This window comes from Chaetodon trifascialis, chromosome 4 (assembly GCF_039877785.1).
Source record: "Chaetodon trifascialis isolate fChaTrf1 chromosome 4, fChaTrf1.hap1, whole genome shotgun sequence".
Lineage (NCBI taxonomy): Eukaryota > Metazoa > Chordata > Actinopteri > Chaetodontiformes > Chaetodontidae > Chaetodon > Chaetodon trifascialis.
In genome coordinates this window covers 5977826-5997208 of record NC_092059.1, presented here as the reverse complement: position 1 = coordinate 5997208, position 19383 = coordinate 5977826, and the positions used below count along the sequence as shown (strand labels likewise).

Genomic DNA, 19383 nt, shown 5'->3' with positions numbered 1-19383 from the left:
ATTCCCTACAGTCACTTATTTGACCAATAAGCGCGAGGCTCTGGCGTGCGGTCACGCCTCTTCGGTGATTTTAGCCAATGAGAGTAGATTTGACCTATCACAGAGAAGAGGCGATCAGGATTTCGGGGTTTGCTGTTAGACTAATAAATACGGAGTTTCGACGTGGTGGAGTTAAAGAAGTGTGGCACATACTTTGAGTCAGGGGCGCGTGCAGACATGGACGTGATCAGAATGGATCCGCTGTTGTATTTAGCTGGCGTGGTCGTCATGTTCCTCCTGTGGATCAAAGTCAAAGGTCTAGATTACGTGATCGTTCACCAGAGGTGGATATTTGTGTGTTTGTTCCTGATGCCGCTCTCCGTCATATTTGATGTGTATTATTATGTGCGCGCGTGGCTCATTTTCAAGATGTGCTCTGCGCCCAAACTGCACGACCAGCGCGTGAGAGACATCCAGCGACAGGTGAGTCTCCATCATCTGTGCGTGCACGCACAGGTGTGCGCGTGTGCGGTGTGATGCTTCTTCTCATGCGGTGTGCAAACAGAGACGTTAAGCTCACATTTTAGCCGTGATTTTTCAGATAGATTCAAAATCACATCTATCGTTAAATTTAGTGTATCATGGTACCTGCGTGATGAGCAGAGTGAGTTCACTGTGTTGCGTGTGTCTTGCAGGGGATCATGGGTAGTGAAAAACTCCCAGAGGCTGCTTATGTTTCAGATGAGAGTGTAGAAGTGCCTTCTGATATGGGGGTTGAAACGCTGGTGCTGTTGCTTCATCTCACTCAGTCAGTTATTATGTAAGGGTTTTTTTTGTACCTGTTGCTTATTTACCTGGTTTCCATGCAAATGGACGGCATCAGGAGGACAGCGCGGTTTTGCCATGGCTGCCACAGAAATCAATTATTACATCATCGTCACAGCTCTTATAAAATGCATTCTTGATGTGTAACTTTCAGTGATGGGGATAATTAGACGCGCATCTGACTAACTGGATTTGAATTAACTGGGCCTGCAAGTTCACGTTCACTGTAAGTTAGTGCAGCCAAGCAGCGACTGTCCTAAGCAGTTCAGGTATTTAAAAGATTTGTTAAATAAAGCAGTCAAACGACAGACTACAGCGCCCGTCCCTTTAATCTGGAAATCAAGTCTGACACGTGTTGTGAATATGTTGTTTTCTCAGTATCTGACTTCTAGAGAAATGGCTTCACTTTAGCAAAATTCCTTCGACAATAAGATTCACTTTTGGTAATATTTGTCTTCAGAATGATTCGTGATGGTGACTGAGTAAAACAGGTAAATACATACAAAGATCATAACCTGTTCTTCCCTGTATCGCATATTCTGACACGTTCCAGGTGCGTGAATGGAGGAAGGAGGGCAGTAAGACCTACATGTGCACGGGTCGACCCGGCTGGCTCACTGTATCTCTCAGAGTGGGCAAATACAAGAAGACCCACAAGAACATCAAGATCAATTTGATGGACATTCTGGAGGTGGACACAAAGAGGCAGGTAGGAAGAGACAGCAGGGGCGTGTTGGCGTCCCGCGTGTTCGGCAGATTTAGTGTTTCCACGCGTTTAAACATTCGATTCCAGTGAGCTTTACTCACAGACGACAAAAAATATGTATGTAATATGTAAAAAATATCCAGCCAAATAACATAAGACTGTCATAGGTTACCATAGATGATTATAGACGTCCCCCACTTTGGTCCAGACTGAAATATCTCAACAAGTATGGGATGGATTGTCACGAAATTTATGCTGATATCTGCGTAAAATACCTGAAATACCTATACCTTTTACCTGTACTGTTAACCAGTAGAATAGACAATCTGTACGATGACACAACTCAGTCATTCTCACTCGAACTGGCTGGATTTTGTGTTGTCAGTGATGTGATGGACCTTTACTCACAGTGATGTTTGTTTTTTAGGTGGTGAGAGTTGAGCCGCTGGCCAACATGGGTCAGGTGACCGCTCTCCTCAACTCTATTGGCTGGACGCTGCCAGTGCTGCCCGAGCTCGATGACCTCACTGTGGGTATGTTGTCTGTGTTACTGTGGAGTAGTTTCTGGGGAACCGTCGCACGGTTGCATCAGCTGTGGCTCTCGTGTTTCTAGAAATAGAGAAAGTGTGCTGATGATTTCCACAGCTCGTTCAGTGATGTAGATCCTGCATCTCCTACATCAGCCCCTGTTCAGAGCCTCAGCCACATCTCTAATTGTGTTAGAGGATTGATGTTGTAGCTCAAAAGATGAAACTGGGAGGAAATGGCTGCAGTGTTGGAAGCACCCCTGGATCGGGTTTCATAATGGATTTCCTGATGCTATAAACTGCGCTTCAACAGTCTAATGTTTTCCCATCAGGCCGCGGTACATTCATTTATCCTCATGTCCATGCAGGCACATACATACTCGCTCCCTGCAGGCAAAAGCTGCTCTCTGCTTGTGTGTTTGCACACTGTTGTTCTCACCTGGAAAGAAATTAAATTACTAAGAACAAACCTTTCATTCCCTCTCTCAGGTGGTTTGGTGATGGGTACAGGCATTGAGTCTTCCTCTCACATTTACGGCCTGTTTCAGCACATCTGTGTTGCGTATGAACTGGTTCTAGCTGATGGCAGCTTAGTACGCTGCACTGAGGTGAGTATGGAGTGTGTGATGTGTGTGTGTGTGTGTGTGTGTGTGTGTGTGTGTGTGTGTGTGTGTGTGTGTGTGTGTGTGTGTGTGTGTGTGTGTGTGTGTGTGTGTGTGTGTGTGTGTGTGTGTGTGTGTGTGTGTGTGCATGATCTCCAGGGGACCTGCATCCTGCAATGAGATTAGCGAGTTAGCATGCCATCTTTAGGGTCGACTCTGGTTTCCAGGGTCACAGAGTTGGCTCATGTTGACAGGGATCACCATGGTAACATGTAAAGAAATTTTCCGCACGCACTCTTGAAAACAGTTTTGACATCATGTCAAAGACGTCTGTGTTGTGTTGCGATCTACTGAAGTTAGCATGCTAACCAGCTAGCGCCGGCCCGTCCTGTCTTGTAATACCACTTTGTACCTCAAGAGGATAGCTTGTTAGCATAACTCGGGTCACCCTGCATATTTTCAGCTGCGAGATCTATGTGAGCTGCAAGTTTGCTACATTTCACAAACTCCCTTAGCTTTTTTTTAGCTTAATGTATAAACAAAATAAACTAATAAATAAACTGAAGTGGTGATACGGAGCCTGGAGTTGCAGTGTGCTGTGTAACTGTGGTGTGTAAAGCAGAGTGTGGGCCTCTTGTGGAGGAGATGAATGGTCGATGCTGCGAGGTTTGCTAAGATCTAATAGCCAACGCGCAAGACAAATAGCCTGACGTTAGAAACCCGGAAGGCCGAGACCACATTCATCACCGCCAGCGTGCCACACATCTGTGCTCAGTTTAAAAAGTTGACATTTCTGTCACATAGGAGGAGAACTCGGACCTGTTCCACGCCGTCCCGTGGTCCTGTGGAACTCTGGGGTTCCTGGTTGCAGCTGAGATTAAGATCGTCCCTGCTAAAGGGTGGGTGAAGCTGCGCTACGAGCCGGTGAGAGGACTGGAGAACATCTGTAAACGCTTCACCGAAGCATCACAGAACAAGCAGAACACATTTGTTGAGGGCATCCAGTACAGTCTGGACACCGCTGTCATCATGACGGGAACCATGACTGACTATACTGAGCCTGATAAGGTAAGGAGTTTGTGAGCATGTTTGAGTTGTTTTCACATATTTTGTCACAATTAACCTCCTTTTCCCTCTTTGGTCAGATTAATAGAATCGGCCTGCACTTTCAACCCTGGTTCTTTAAACACGTGGAGAGCTACCTGAAGACCGACCAGGCCGGAGTTGAATACATCCCTCTGAGACAGTACTATCATAGACACACACGCAGCATCTTCTGGGAGCTTCAGGTACAAAACACACACACGCACACACACACACACACACAGAGCGGGGCTGCTTCCGTTACATTAAAGGACTGCAAACATCTGCCAGATTTTAGCTCGTCATCATCTTATCAACTCCTTGCTCACATCTCTTTATTACACACTAATGCACAGTCTCTGTCTCTCTCTCACACACACACACACACACACACACACACACACACACACACACACACACACACACACCATTATCCATTAGTGAGAAGGGCTTGGCATCCTTTATTTTCTGTAACAGTAAATGGTGTGATGAATTATGCATAGTATTGGTTTGACAGACATCTCCAGGAGCTGGCTTTGGGCTTTTGGGGGCTGTTGGGTTTTGAAAGGGTTTTGAAGACAGCGCAGAGGAAAGTCAGACAGAAATAGGGCTGATGCTTTGATTAAACCATCAATCAACAGTTTGTGATTGACGCCATTGCTATGTATGTCTATCTGTTGCTGCCCTCTGGTGGAAATTAGGAGGAATGCAACTGGACTGTATGAGCGTCCCCTTTACATTAAACAGATATTATGACATATTCTATCCTCATGTCAAAATTCAGCATTATATAATGAAAAAGCCACCGCAAATATACTTGTTCATGTTATTGTAACATTAAATGGAAATGGTATAAATCTCAGAAGGGAAGGCTGAAATTAATTTCTAATAAAATTCAATCTAATATTGGCCAACATGACATCTTAAAAGCACTTCTGGTGTCCGGCAAGCCATCCAAAGAAGAGCCTCATTGTCTTTTTAACCTGTTTTAACCTGTCTCTGTGTGTATTTGTGTCCTTTCTCCAGGACATTATTCCCTTTGGCAACAACCCGGTGTTTCGCTGGCTTTTCGGATGGATGATCCCTCCTAAGATCTCACTGCTGAAGCTCACCCAGGGAGAGGCCATCAGACGGCTCTATGAACAGCACCATGTTGTCCAGGACATGCTGGTTCCCATGAAGCACCTGCAGGCTGCCATCACACGCTTCCACCAGGACATCAACGTAAGATGTGAATGACGCTGTTGAACGCTCGTTTGATCGTACGTTCTCCTGCTTGAACCCTTGCGTGTCTTGTGTTGTTTCAGGTTTACCCTCTGTGGCTGTGTCCGTTCCTGTTGCCGTCCGGCAGAGGGATGGTCCACCCCAAAGGTCAAGAGGAGGAGTTGTATGTGGATATTGGGGCTTATGGAGAGCCCAAAGTCAAACACTTTGAAGCTAAAGCATCAACGCGTCAGCTGGAGAAGTTTGTCAGAGAGGTGCATGGGTGAGTCTCAAATAATACATGAAATTGAGCATCGGTAACGAAAAGAATGTCATAATCTGTGCGTTGATGTTTTCGCAGCTGAGAAATATTAAACATGCATGCACTGAAGCATTTAAAATGTTTACATTCATGCTGCGTCTGCACATGTGCCGTCCGCCTCCTGCAGGTTCCAGATGCTGTATGCAGATGTGTACATGGACCGAGAGGAGTTTTGGGAGATGTTTGACGGACAGCTGTACCACAGACTGAGAGAGGAGCTCGGCTGTAAGGAGGCCTTCCCCGAGGTTTACGACAAAATCTGTAAAGCTGCCCGACACTGACTCCCCCGAGTACTGGCACCTGACCTCAGCCCTGAGTCTCAGATACGCTGAGGCGTCTGTCTGCAGCTCACACTAGTTTGTGGACGTTTCAACAAAATCAATCTGTTGATTTGAACACACAAATATAAGCTAAAATGTGTTATTTTTGGCAGCCACACTGTGTCTTAAGAGGCCCTTCTATCAATGTGAACAGGAGCATAAGTATTGTAATGAGTTGACGTCATGAAGGTATTCTCTTCTCCATCTTTTTGTACACTTTTAGTTTATTTCTACATTCACGTTCTGATTTCATGGATTGCGTGACCATATGTCACATATGGCTTATGCTCTCCTACTTGCTGAAAACATACTGCACCAAACTTTTTATTTGTTTTTTAAAATGTGCACATATGTCAGGCAGCTTTCCCTGCTTTACTACCTTATCTGTTGTTGTTTTACCTACAGCCTTACCTACAGCTTCCACAGTGCCATGCACGCTGAAAACGTGGCCTCCTTACCAGCAGCATCCATGTATTTTAAAATAGATGCTTTTCTGATAAATCTAAAATATATATTGTAACTTACAGGCCACTGTTTTGATTTTAAAATCAGATAATTTCACCAGAACTGTGTAAGGATTTCAAAAATTGAAACCTCTTGTCTACAATAAAAATCATTCGCACTCTTTTTTACATGTAGATTCTACAGCAGCTGGAAATAAAAACCATGCGGCCATCAAACTCAGTCCACTCTGTATTTGCTCTGAACAGATTCATTGAACTTTATTTGAATAACATCACAGGTCAAACCTGATCTTGGTTCTTCGGTTTGGCCTTTAACTTTTTTCCTATGTGTTGGCATACGGTCAAAGCAAACGTGTGCTACTAACAATTATCTCACTTTATTTGAATAACTGCAAACATTTGTTTATTTTGTGAAAGTCATATGAAAACACAGCAGTGACTCACCGGTTTTATCTAGTTTTGATCAGACTTAAGGGTTTTAAAACATACCTGGTCTGCATGTGGACCTCTCAGCCTGCAGCTTTAAGTCTTTATGTTCTTTACATATTACACAGCACAGAGACTGAAGCGGGCGGCTCTCCACCTCAGTTACCTGTGTTTTACCTCAGTCTGGAGGAGGTTGTACCTGAGAGGGGCGGTGTCAGCCGTGCGGGGTCTTTCTCCAGACCACATCGCTCTTGCGGTTCCGCCCTCCTCTTTTTTCAGTGTTAGCAGCGTAGCAGACAGCTACTAGCCGGCGAGTTAACTAAGTCAGAGCCGAAGACATCAGCTTCAGGCTTCGAGGAGTTATTAGCAACAGGTAGGCTGTTTTTAGAGTCTTTACACTCAAAGTACTCAAAGTGATGGTATTTACTCAGTTTTCTGTCAACATGATTAGATAACGGTTAGCTGACTTAAAGGGCAGTGAACTGTTACCTCAGTAACAGTGAAGCTAACTTAACTGTTAGGCTAAGTTCCACAGTTAACTTTAGCTAACGCTAGCTGCTAATCAGTGTAGTTTCACCCTCTGCTAAACGGTGGTATCATAATTAGCGTTAGCTCATGAGAAAAGCGGGCGTTAGTTTTCGAAATAAGTTGTTTTTGCGAAGGTGACTTTGGACGTTCGTCGCCCTTTTTCTGCTGTCGGTTTATGTTGAACAGTTTAGAAATGCTGTTCGTTTTTAGACGGCAGACTTTGACTTTTAGCTACTGTAGTTAGCTCATATTAGCTGCTTGAATAGTGAGTATTACAGTGGGATGTGCGCGCGTGCGGTTTTATTTTAGTGCTGCACGGCGATAAGGTCGAAAGGGCGACCTGGTTTCCTTGACAACAGTGCGGAAGTTTGTGGACCGTTTGGGGTACACAGTGTTCCACCTGATTCATGCCGTGTCAGAAATACAACACGAACCTGTTGGACGTTTTATTTATTTTCCGAAGCTGGGTAAGCTGTCCCTGTTCCAGTAACCACGGGTGTGTTCTTATCTGAAGGTGTGGTTTTGGCCTGCACAGTAGCAGTGAGAGAACTCTGACCTGCAGCGGCTGGAGTTAAACATTTTGGCTCATGTGTACTTTCACCCACTTTCAGCTTTACCTACCTCGTTTTTTACACATTGGTCATATTCACAGAGGCTCTGGGGTGGAGCTTCGAGTGCCCTCCAGACAAGTAGGAGAAAGCATTACTGGCCTTTCTAGACGGTGCAGTTTTGGAGACGACAGTGAAGTCCAGACTGGAGAGGAGAGAGGCTGAGGAGGAAGCATGGCCACCGACCAGGAGCCCACGTTCACAGTGAAGCTGCTGCAGCTGCTGCTGCTTTCCACCTACTGGGGAATGCAGATTTGGGTCACCTTCATTTCAAGTTGGTACCAAGAGCACACACATACACACACACACACGGACAGATGATAAAAGTACACTTAAAGGTTAGAAACCTAAGAGAGCGATGTGGAGGGAAAGAAAGGGAGAAGCCTGTAACTCATTCAGGATGCAGAGTGTGTTGATGACATTTATTGTCATGCTACAATGACAACACAATAATGACACAGGTGTTCTTTACATGTGGTCTCACACCTCCTGTGAGTGTGAGCGATTGGTGCGCATTCACACACCACACATGACTGAATCACCCAGATGCCTTTTTATGCCTTAGTATCAACTGTATCTGCAATCCGGGGTGTCTTTGGTTGGAGAGCTATGCAATTCACACCCCTGTCTGCATGTTCTGCACGATAGTTAAATTTTAACTGAAAATGACCCTCTGACCTCTGTACATTGCTGCCAGTATTCAAACATAAACCCTGTGTTTTGCCATATTGCTCTTGCGTGGTATCATGGTGGCTGTATATACATAAACAGTATTTAAACAGTCTAATTAAAAGCAAAGAGCAGAGAAGTAACGCAGAGCATGTGTTAAATATTTGGATTGAACTCTAATAAGGGTAGTGTGATTACAGCGTATGTGCTAACATTGGAATGATGATTAATCTTACTCCAACTTTAACTTAGCAGTGCTGGTTTCTGCACAGGCTTTGTGATGGACAACCACCTGAACAGACACACTTATGGCTTCATCCAGAGTCGTCTTGTCCCGTTCTATCTCCACCTGGGTTCAGCCTGTGCCTTCTTTAACCTCACCATCTACGCTGTGTATCACCCCAGCGACATGCTGGATGAGAGAGAAGCCTTTCAGGTGCGTTGTTTGCTCCACATGATTGCATTGCATAAAACCCTCTTTTGAATATTCCTTTAATCTCTCCTCTACCCTCCCCACCAGATCTTCATCTTCTTCGTGTCGGTGACGGTAGCGGCCGTGAACGCCCAGTGGTTTGGCCAAATGACATCAGAGATCATGGCAGACATGCACCTCATCGAGCAGGCGTGTGGGTTAGGTCAGGACATCGGCCTGTCGTCGAACCGCGAAGCTTACGCCAAACTGTGTGAGACAGACGTCAAATACAGACACCTCAGTGGTCGCCTATGGCTGTACAGACTGCTGTCCTCGCTCTGTAACCTCTGCTGCATCGGCTGCAACTTCTACAGCCTCTGTTACATGGCTGAGAACCTCGTCACGCTTTAGAAATGACGCACAGCAGCTGGACTGTTACATTGTTGAAAAATAGTCACCCTCACACCTTACAAATCTAGAAAGTCATATTTTTTTGTATCAAAGCAGTAAGTTATATATTTAATGCAAGTCTTTGTCTGCCTTATTCGGTGTAAGGTAGAAAGTCAGGTAAGCCTTGTTGTTCTTGTGCCTTGGGGAATAATGAAAGCATACAGCCTCCGTGCTCAGCTTAGGCCTCAGTCTTTTATCGGTTTTGAGACAAGCAGGTTCACTGAAGCTCCTAAAGTTTGTAGGGAGAAATCAGTTCCTGTGGTGAGTAATGCCTCACCTTTCACCTAGTGTGGCAGAGGCTGGTGGCACCCTTGAGATTCCCTCTTACCATTACACTATGGTACCTTTCAGGAACGCAAAACACAAGCAGTGTTATCAACAACTTTGTACATGCAGTATCAGAAACAGCATAGCAGAAAATAGCCCCAGTGCACTACACATTTTTATACCGCATGTAAGCAACAGAAAGGCATCTTTATTAAGGGAACTTCTCTCATGCTGCTCAGTCCTGCTCATCCTGTTTGGGTGCAGTTTTAATACCTTGGGAGCAGTGTAGTGTCACAGGTTTGTCTGGCTTAAGAGCACCTGTGCTGCTCTCCGCCAGTATGAAAAAAGGGTTCAGACACTTTTATTATATGCTAGACAATCAGTACTGCTCATCCAAAACACCCTGGCCCCAGGGATTTGGTCATGATATTGGAATTTATTGGTGTTTGCAAACAGTTCCAGTGTATTGATCTGCAGACTGGTAGAGCCTGTGCTGTTCTTAGTGTGTCCTTGAGGTGAGTGAGCGTGGACCTGTGGAGGAGGCGGGCATCAGAATTGTCACTTCACGTGTAGTGTTGGTCTTCTGTTGAAAGACTTGAATGATATCTCAGCGCTCAACCCGTTCACTATCATCGCAGTATGACCGCCATGGACATTGCTACCTTACAGCGTGCCTCAAATGAGAATTAGTCTGTCGCCTGAATTACTCACGTGTGTTTCTGCTTTGTTCTTTAACGCCTCTGTGCTGTTTCAAACATGGCGGTGCGATTGTTGGGAAGTTGTACAGCCATGATTGGAGCTGAAGCCAAATGGTATTTGAGTTGTGCTCTGTGCAGCATAGTTCTCAGGCGTCTGAATGTACTTGCGTCGTTCTTTATTTCACACATCAGGCAAAGAGGATCTGTCAGCTCTATACTGTTGTCTTTTTTTTTTTGCACATGTTGAAATTATGTTAACAAACCTCTTCCTCTGTGTTGGCCCTTCCTCGTAGTAACTGCTTGCGGAAGCCGTTCTGTCCGTGTGTTTCTTCTTTCTTCTGTTCTTCTAGTTTCTGTTTGCATTCGTCTGCAATACATGTCCATTAAACCAAAGCAAAAAACGACGTCTGCACCAACAGTGCTTTCATTGTCAGGGCTGAGGCAGCAGAGTAGTTTCTAAAACTCTTGTTTTTATTGTTCTGACTGGACTGATGAAGATGCTCATTATGTGCCTTTAACCAGCAAACACAATGCAATATTACTTGGTAGTTGTTTTAAGGCGTACACATCCTCTATGTGGTGTTGCCTGTTGGCTTGGCCAGTTTAAATTAATATAAAATTTGATTTCTGTCTTCGACAGTTTTGCGCATAAATGTTAAAGCTATATTAGGATGTTAAATTTTAGACCTTTTTCATTAATTTGTGGGTTTTAATGCCAGGTTCTGATGTGTTTGAGTAATGGGTTTTATCTGTTGATGTGGCTTATGTATACTGAATGTAAGTCGCCCGAAGACCAGTGAGGTCAGAGGTCATGAGCTGTTATGTGGTCTGTTGTTTTTTTCTTTCTCTTTTGTATTAAAACACTTCATCTCCTCTCCAGATTGATCTGTAATATTTGCTCAGGAAGTGCAGGCAAAGCTTACCACTGATTTTATCTGCAGAGTAGTATTGGTTAGTATAAAGGGTGTTTTTTCTTCTCTATTCTTTAGTAAACTGGTTTTAAAAGCAGCAAATAACTGAGCTTGAAATTGCGATTTATAGCTTGAAGTCTTTATGATGTTTACGTGTATTTAAGGTGAGCATGGTAGGATTTGAAGCCCTTTATGCAGAGCTCAGTGTCTGCATTAGAGTGTGAGGGTCAGATGAAAAAGACATCAGTTCCTATGGTGTCCTCTGTAAATTGTTGTACGTAAAGTGGCCAAAAAAAAAAAAAAAAAAATCAGCTATGCCTCAGGTTTGAAAATGTTTGATGGTGGATTTTGGTGACTCCTTGTGGCGGTGATGAGAAAATGTTTGATTTTTGTCAGAAGAGGGAACCAAAATACTAAAAAGAGCTTCAGTTTCATAACTGATAAATTATCCACCTTTGAGCCACATCAGAAAACAGTAACTTCCTGATCTTGGTTAAGTCTTTTTATGATCACATCTTGTGCAGATGGTGAGCACCTGAGCGCGTTCTCTGTAAACAAGCTGCGAGGTGCTGAAATGGCTCAATTTGAACAACAAATCCCAACAAACACATTGTGTCAAGAAGTTTTTTTTAATGTAAAAATACATCATTGCTACAAATCCATGGTTACTGTGTTTGAGATGAGATCAGCATCCACAATGCACAAGCCACCCCACCTACAAAATGAATATTAGTCTAAAAAAGTAATAAATATATAATGACAGCGATAAAAATGTAAAAAAAAGAAACAAAAGTCAACACTTGTACCTGACTATTAAAGGTTTAGAAAACCATTTTCTCTTGTAACACTTAAAAAACCTGAAATGTACATTTCAGGAAAGTACAGTAATCTCAATCTCAACAATGAATGTAACTGAAGGTGAGGCCATTCGGTTTCACCCTTGTTGCAGGTGCTACCCCAGTTAAAAGTGCGATAATGTGTCAAGAAAAAAAAGAACAAATGGATCCCCTTGTACAAACAACAAACCATAAGTACTGTTAATTCTGCATAGAGAGAACCAGTTACAGCCTTGGAAAGTCCACAACAACCGTTCTGTAATACTGAGGGAGCAACATGTAAACTGTAATCTTAAATTATCTCCCAAAAGGAGGCAGCAAACAGTATTTAAAGCCACAATCCTTGATGGGAACTGACAGCCTACTGCCCATCCACTTTGGTTGTTTGGAGGATGAGGTTAGATCACTGTCATTACCGTTTGTCTGGAACAAGCTTTTAACAGTATACGCGCAAAATTCAAAAGAGGTGTACGAAAAGACTGAAACAACGGATAACAAGCGTCAGTGCATCTCGCTGTGCTTAGAAGGCATCTAAAGTTACATTCCTTGTAAACAGCAAACCAGAAAAGGCAATAAAAAATAAGGATTGTGCCTTTAAAATAGCCATTACTAAATATTCCCACGACTCATCAGTACACACCCATGCTTAAAACACCCCGTCACTCCAGCTGCTCGCTCCTGTGTTCAGGAAACATCACGTCATCCAAACATTTACCTTTGAACGTTTGTTTTGTCTAATTGTCAGCGAATGTTGTAATATAAATAATACTGCTTCCATGTTTCCCTTCTTCTCAATGATCACATGTACGGTATCAAAATAGAAATATAAGAAAAAGACACCATTGAAAAATGCACCCACAGACGGCTCCATTTCCACAACGCGGAAAGGAAGCTTCCATAACACCACCCATCGACTCCGCTGCTAGAATACTCCATAAATAAAAGTCGTACTAAAAATAGAGTTTTCCTGTTCATCAGCATAAAAATAATAAAATCCAGTGTCTCTGTCATACAACCACTTTGCCCTTGATGTCCAGCTTGGTGCCTTCGCTTGCTTTGTTGGACTGCTCCTCCGTGAAAGTGATGTAGGAGTACACCAGGCTGCCTGCAATGCTGCAGCAACAAGGACAGCAACCACGTCAAAGTACGCAAACACTTCACACCTGTACAACAGCATCAAACGCTGCAAGGCACACCATCAGGTTTGTGTTTAACCATCCGATAAGATGGCAGCTTCACGCGGTGTTTAGGGAGGAACAGAACTGGTTTTTAATACATTTGGTTTGGATCAAAGTTAAAGAAGCTATAAAAAATAATCTGATAACTGCAGGCAGAGTAAGAGTTGAAAATCATGTTGTCATTTGTGTCAGCGTAACGCAAACATGTTGCAGCAGGTCATCAGTCGTAACTTTCATCATATCTCTCAACAAGATCCAGCAGGCATATTTAGATTCCTGCAGCTGATTGGCCCGTTAGTATCAGTGACATCTGTGTCGGCGCTGACTTCCTCTTTTGCTCGACAGGATTAACATCATTTAGTTTGTTTACAGCCAGAAACAAGAGCAATCGTCAAGCTAATGCGCTACGTGCTAACCGTGGAAAATGCGATGTACGGAACATAATGAGCTGAGTGAAAAACAAAGAGTTCCCCAGAGTGGGCTGAGCACAGCTGAGGCCCAGTTTTGATTGGTTTAACGTAATCATAACAGCCCACGCTGATTCTATTAGGGCCCTGTGACTACAGGGCATTAGGGAATAGCATGAGAGGATAAACAACATGGGAATATGTTATCTAACAGCACTTCATTTGAACTCCTGTTCACTCTGTCTGCCTTTCCTCTTCTTCTCTCACTCCCACGGCTCCATTCTTACATACTTAAGATGCAAGAAAGATTAAATGCATATCTTATTCTCTTCCATCTGCCCTCCTCTCCTCCCCTGTTCTTCACTCTTTTCATCTCAACACATTTTCACCTGCTTTCTCCACAGGTGTGCATATCTCATTTCCTTTTCTCCCCTTCATTCTTCCTCGCTTTCTCTTTCACTCTTGTGTCTGCAGTTCATGCCACTGAACCACTTTCTGTGAGGTCGACTCCTCATGAGAGGTGACACAACTGACTGAAACACAACACACCCCCATGACAATGTCAGGGCGGGCCTATAGATGGCGAGCTTTCCCCAATCAAAGAACTTTTGGGAACCATGAATCAAGTAACCAAAGTCATTAGGATTCAACATCTAGGAGCCATGAAGGTCTGTAGAAAATTTCATGGCAATCCATCTGATAGCTGTTGAGATATTTCAGTCTGGATCAAAGCGGTGAACCAACAGAGTGAAATCTCAAATCTTACAGCAAAGCTGCTAGCGTGACTCAAGTCAACACAATATGATAATATGGCATTTAAAGTCCCCTCTCATGTTTCTGTGTAACTGACTCAATGTGTTTTGTGACCATACAATGCAAAATGTATGTGCTGGAGTGCCAGTTGTGTGAGAATAGTGCTGGGGGAGGAACTCTGCATCAGACCACAAAGCAGCTTGGGCTGGTCCCGAGTGTGGTTGAACAAAAAAAAAAAAAAAAGCTAGATATTTGAGCGTAGATTAGAAAATAAACCTGCTGCTTCATACCTGATATTCAAACCTATGAAGTTAGTCCAAGAGAAAATGTAGTCTCCACTGAACACCATCCCGATGTATGTCACCAGGACATTCTGCAAAATGGAAAACGATTCATTAGGCTGAGTTCTTTGTGTTTTAGTGTATTTAAGTATTACTTCACATGACTCCGCTGCCTACCTTTATGCAGCCCACAATCGTAGTTGTTAATGCAGAGTTGTACTGTGTACAAAGCACAGTGGAGTACATCAGAACGAACCTGAAAAACAACGTTCATATCATATTACAAATGAATCAATGCTTGTGCCAGCACAAAGTCAGATTTTGCAACGTTAATGCCACACGGAAGACAAAGAGCGATTGTAAGCTTTGAGCGATGGCCCAGAATCTAGACTTCAGTGGCTGATATCATAGCAATACCACAGAAATGTGGTGCAATCCAGATGTTCAATTCTGGCACAAAACACAATCCTGCCTGCTTGCACATGCACGCTCGTCACTCATAGGCTTTGGCCTGTATTCTTACCCCATGATGCAAGAGAGGATGAACTGGGTGAGGAAAAACACATCTGACCAGCCATCATATTCCACTGCCTGAGAGGAGAAGCACAGCGTAAGAAAGAACCGAAGTCTGCACATAAAAGCACACATAAGACAGGCGTAGAGCTGGGCTGGGAGATCTGCGCATCAAGTTTTAGGCTAATGACAGCTAACGCTAACACGTACGAATTCAACACTGAGTTTCCAATAGCTTTAAAAAGGTAGCAGTCTGTATCTCCCCTGAGGTTATTCAGTCAAGAGAGGCTGTAGGCGCTGCTGTAATAACTCTACGAGGTGCATAATGGCTGCTTTGTGCCTTTCTGGCTGCTGGGCCCCAGCTGGGCAAACCAGAAGGTCTCTGCCAACACTCACCAACAAACAGGCAGCTCATATGTACAGCACACACACCCATGCTAACACGTATGCACACTCACTGCCATGTAAGATTATACCTTGCCAGAGCTGATCGGTACCTACACCATAAACTACTTCCAAGGACTTAACTGGATGGTGTACCACATGTACATTTCACTGATGATCAAAGCCCTTATGAATAAAGATGTGTGAACTGCTTACCTTCTGCATATCTCCGGTCACAAGCGCCAACAGCAGAGTGGGAATGATCATAAATAATGCGTTATAATACAGCAATCCATATTTCCCCAACTCCTGTGAGACGGGGCATCGAAACGGACGGGCAGGGAGCAACAGGAACATGAAAAAGAAGCAGAGGCAGAGCACAGAGGGGTATTCACAAGTCTCTCAGTGCATTCCTCACTAACTAGCATACAGATGTCAGGCATGACCAGCCCACTGCACTAGAGCCTCGTTTGCATTTGTCTGATTCTGTTTCGTGCAGCTCCATCTTTCACTCCCTCACAATATCACTCACACACACACACACACACACACACACACACACACACACACACACACACACACACACACACACACACACACACACACACACACACACACACACACACACACACACACACACACACACACACACACACACACACACACACCTCTCCGTCTCGCTTGGCATTAGCAGCCGGTGCACTACAGACATCACAGACTAAATCTGGACCAAGTTCTGTCCCTGCTGTAATGTGAGAGCTGAGCAGTCTCCTCGTGTGACATAAAAAAAGGTCCAAGACAGTCGTAACTCAACAGTAATTAACCTGTCTGTTAAAAATAATGCAAGACAACACGGGAAGTAAAGAGTACAACGGCACCGCTTTTACACACAAACAATACTTTCTCTATGAAAACAGATTCACACGGTGATAATTACAGTGAAGCGACTTAGCGGGGAGTGAAGAGAACTCGTGGTGTTTGTTTACACTGAGTTCCTTCAAGCCAGACGCTGAAGGACAGTTTGGGCTCTGAATTCACAGACATCAGCTCAATGCCAAAAACAGCTCCAACCCAACAATGCTTACTATTCATCAGATGGCGCGGCCACATACCTTCGCATCTAATTTTTGTTTCACATAGGCTCCGTTGGCTGCAGTCAGCACGTCGTTCAGCAGAATGAACACGTAGCCTTGCAGGTCAAAGGACAAGTCGGCACTAAGGACAGAGATTAAAACCAAAGTCAAAAAGTGTTCTTTCACTAATGGCTTAGCTTTGGGCACGCTCGGTTTCAGCAGGCTCCTTTAACTACAGATAAACAACATGTGTGTAATGACCCTGACGACAATATAACTTAAGTGAGGACGTATATCAGGACTGGACAGCCCTTTGTAGTGAGGGCAAATCTGCTGTGGTTACAAGCTGGGACACCTGGATGTGGTAGAACTTACCTCGCAGCAATAAACGCCCCGAGGATCATTGTAAATACGGTCAGCTGGACTGGCCTGGAGAACTTCTTCCTGCCAAAGGTCAAAGACAGTAGAGCTATAAAATTCAATCTGGCTGCTTTGAGCTGTAAATAAAAGGCACCAATACAGCACAAAGACATCAGCTTGGTGACATACAGAGTAAAAAGGACCAGCACATGACTGAGAGAAGTGGGTTATCACTCATGTGCAATCTTACTTGAGCAGAAGCCCCTCAGCCAGCATAGTGAATAAGATGGAAAACCTCCTGAGGACAGTAAACATCGGCAAACTGGTGGAAGAGGACATAAATTGCTTTAACTTGGCCAAACATCAACAGCCATGCCCAGTGAGCTCATGATGGCTCTGGATCAACTTCCCTTTGACCAACATTCAGCCAGTTCAGAGACTTACTTCAGCCTTTTGGTTCCAAACAGACCAGTGATTTGATTTCCCACATAAAGGAGAGGTAGAGGAAACGTCTGTAGAAAAAAAACAAAAACAAAACATGAACATACATATTGTTTATATTGTGGAGAGGCTGCCTCGATCATTTTAGGCACTCACCTTGCGAGGTATGCTCTCATCACAGTCTGGGAAGCTGATCACCCTCGCAGCCTTGCCCACCCACAGTACGACCACTGTGGCCAACATCTGCACACACATTCAACAGAACATTACCCGCTTTCGGGGACTGATGCGTTTGGAAAATCGTTGCACAAAGAGGGAAATGCATTCAACTTACTTGTCCGATTCCGACACATATTGACGAAGGGAACCTGGAACGGCAGAGTTAAGTTCCCCGTTAGTCCTCGTGAACGTTACAGCTTACTGAAGCTAACCTCGCTCTTAACACCGGTATGATAAAACATAGCTTCCTAGAAAGCTACCATAAGTGAAGCTTTCCTATTTCAGTCTGTGCCTCGCTAGCCAAAAGTTGCCGCTAGCTAATGAGCCCCACCGTGCTGGCTCCGCCATCCAGCCAGCACAGCTTCCAGTTGCTAGGTTAGCTAACATGGTAGCTTTTCAACTAACGTTAATACAGTTATGGGCGTTACCGAAAGCGTTACCTGTAGTTCGTGAGGACACTTTTATTCACCACGACGATGAGAAACGAGCTCACTCCGTAAAACCCGGCGGCAAACAGCTTCATGAACAGTGTCAGAGGTTTGTCCGCCATCCCCGACAAGTTCTCATTCCTCTCTGAGTGTCGGCTCTTCCCCTGCCATCACTTCACTGGCTCACTCACCACCGCCACACACACGCTCACGCACACACACTCACGCACACACAAACCCAGGGACGTTGACGTTTCACAACTTCCGCCTCAAGTCTGAACGTCACAGAGGAGTCGGCCAAATTGTCTGTGGTTACTTCACTGTCCCTAACTGCAAAACCCGGTTTATCGGCATAGCTACAGCAAGAGGTGGCGCTCACAAAAGGAGCTGGAAACGTTTACTCCTCGCGGATATTTGTTTGTTTATTTTTAGAAACTTGAAGCAGGAGCTGGATGGAGATTGTTAGCTTTTCTACGGCTTTACTACTCCCTCATACTGTTTCCATCCATGCATATTGGAATGACAACCGCAACACTTCCTGGTTTTTAATCTAACATGTGATCTAAACCATCCAATCACAAGTTGGGAGGTAAATTGTTCATTAGTTAGAGTATTTAAGTATTACTCATGTTATATGTATTATATGTAAAACACTATATATTAGTTATTATATACTATACTAGACTCATGCTATACTTCATTATATTATATATTCTGTTATATTGCAGCACTGTACTATATATTATGTTATACTATCTATATAAATATGCTAAAATAAGCTACTAACAGCCACTAATCACACCAACTATTTTTGGTAGCCAGGGCCCTGCTGGGGCAATAGCCCCTGATAAGATATGACAGTGTAACAGTGAGTCAACATTCACAGTACCAGGACCCTCAAACTGAGGCAGCTAAGGTAAATCAGCCATCCTAATTTTAATTCTATGTTTATTTACACCTGTGCTTTCACTCCTGTGACACGTCAAAATGTCTTGTGTGAAAGTCCTATGTGAGGTTTTGGGCTGGGTTCCCGGCTGGAGGAGAAAGGACTTATTGTGCTGTATGTCTGCTTTCTTTCAATGATCTTCTATGTAGACGCTATATTGGATTTAAGTAAAGTGCCACTAATTGTACTGAAATGAGAGAAAATAACCAAGCATTACTTGGTGTGTGTGTGTGTGTGTGTGTGTGTGTGTGTGTGTGTGTGTGTGTGTGTGTGTGTGTGTGTGTGTGTGTGTGTGTAGATCAGTCAATCAATGGGGAGCCACTGACCATAAGCAACAGAAGTGGTCTGTTTACAATTCAACCACAAGGTGGAGACAAAACACACGCATAATGGCGTCACAAACAATCAGTGTTGGCCTTTATGGTGTATTTTAATATAAAAAACAACTCACAGCTGCTCAAGTAAACTATTTAAAAAGACTATGGGAATAGTTCTTTTGAGTAGTTTTGCCTGCAGACCAAGCCTGGCATCTTCAAAATGCAGCTGCAACCACAGACTATGCAG

The 19383-nt window shown here is 43.9% G+C and overlaps 3 protein-coding genes across 3 annotated transcripts; 2 read left to right on the top strand and 1 right to left on the bottom strand.

The window, feature by feature from the left end:
- Window positions 1–79: 79 nt before the first annotated feature.
- On the top strand, window positions 80–6250 carry dhcr24 (24-dehydrocholesterol reductase). Its single transcript, XM_070960828.1, has 9 exons — window positions 80–462; window positions 1358–1513; window positions 1938–2043; window positions 2527–2645; window positions 3444–3707; window positions 3785–3928; window positions 4749–4946; window positions 5030–5208; window positions 5375–6250. Exons 1-9 carry the CDS (start codon window positions 217–219, stop codon window positions 5526–5528), a joined length of 1566 nt encoding a protein of 521 aa, XP_070816929.1. The 5' UTR covers window positions 80–216; the 3' UTR covers window positions 5529–6250.
- A 484-nt stretch (window positions 6251–6734) lies between these two features.
- Window positions 6735–10967, top strand: LOC139330716 (transmembrane protein 205). The gene is made up of 4 exons (XM_070961783.1): window positions 6735–6830; window positions 7638–7867; window positions 8535–8698; window positions 8783–10967. The coding sequence occupies exons 2-4, from the start codon at window positions 7768–7770 to the stop codon at window positions 9083–9085; spliced, it is 567 nt and encodes a 188-aa protein (XP_070817884.1). The 5' UTR covers window positions 6735–6830; window positions 7638–7767; the 3' UTR covers window positions 9086–10967.
- Window positions 10968–11612: 645 nt separating this feature from the next.
- On the bottom strand, window positions 11613–18397 carry LOC139330712 (nucleotide sugar transporter SLC35D2-like). Its single transcript, XM_070961780.1, has 12 exons — window positions 17886–18397; window positions 17561–17594; window positions 17383–17469; window positions 17230–17297; window positions 17036–17107; window positions 16801–16869; window positions 16465–16567; window positions 15569–15661; window positions 14979–15046; window positions 14633–14711; window positions 14465–14547; window positions 11613–12949 (listed from the first exon to the last, which is right to left on the bottom strand). Exons 1-12 carry the CDS (start codon window positions 17993–17995, stop codon window positions 12844–12846), a joined length of 972 nt encoding a protein of 323 aa, XP_070817881.1. The 5' UTR covers window positions 17996–18397; the 3' UTR covers window positions 11613–12843.
- Between the last annotated feature and the right edge of the window lie 986 nt (window positions 18398–19383).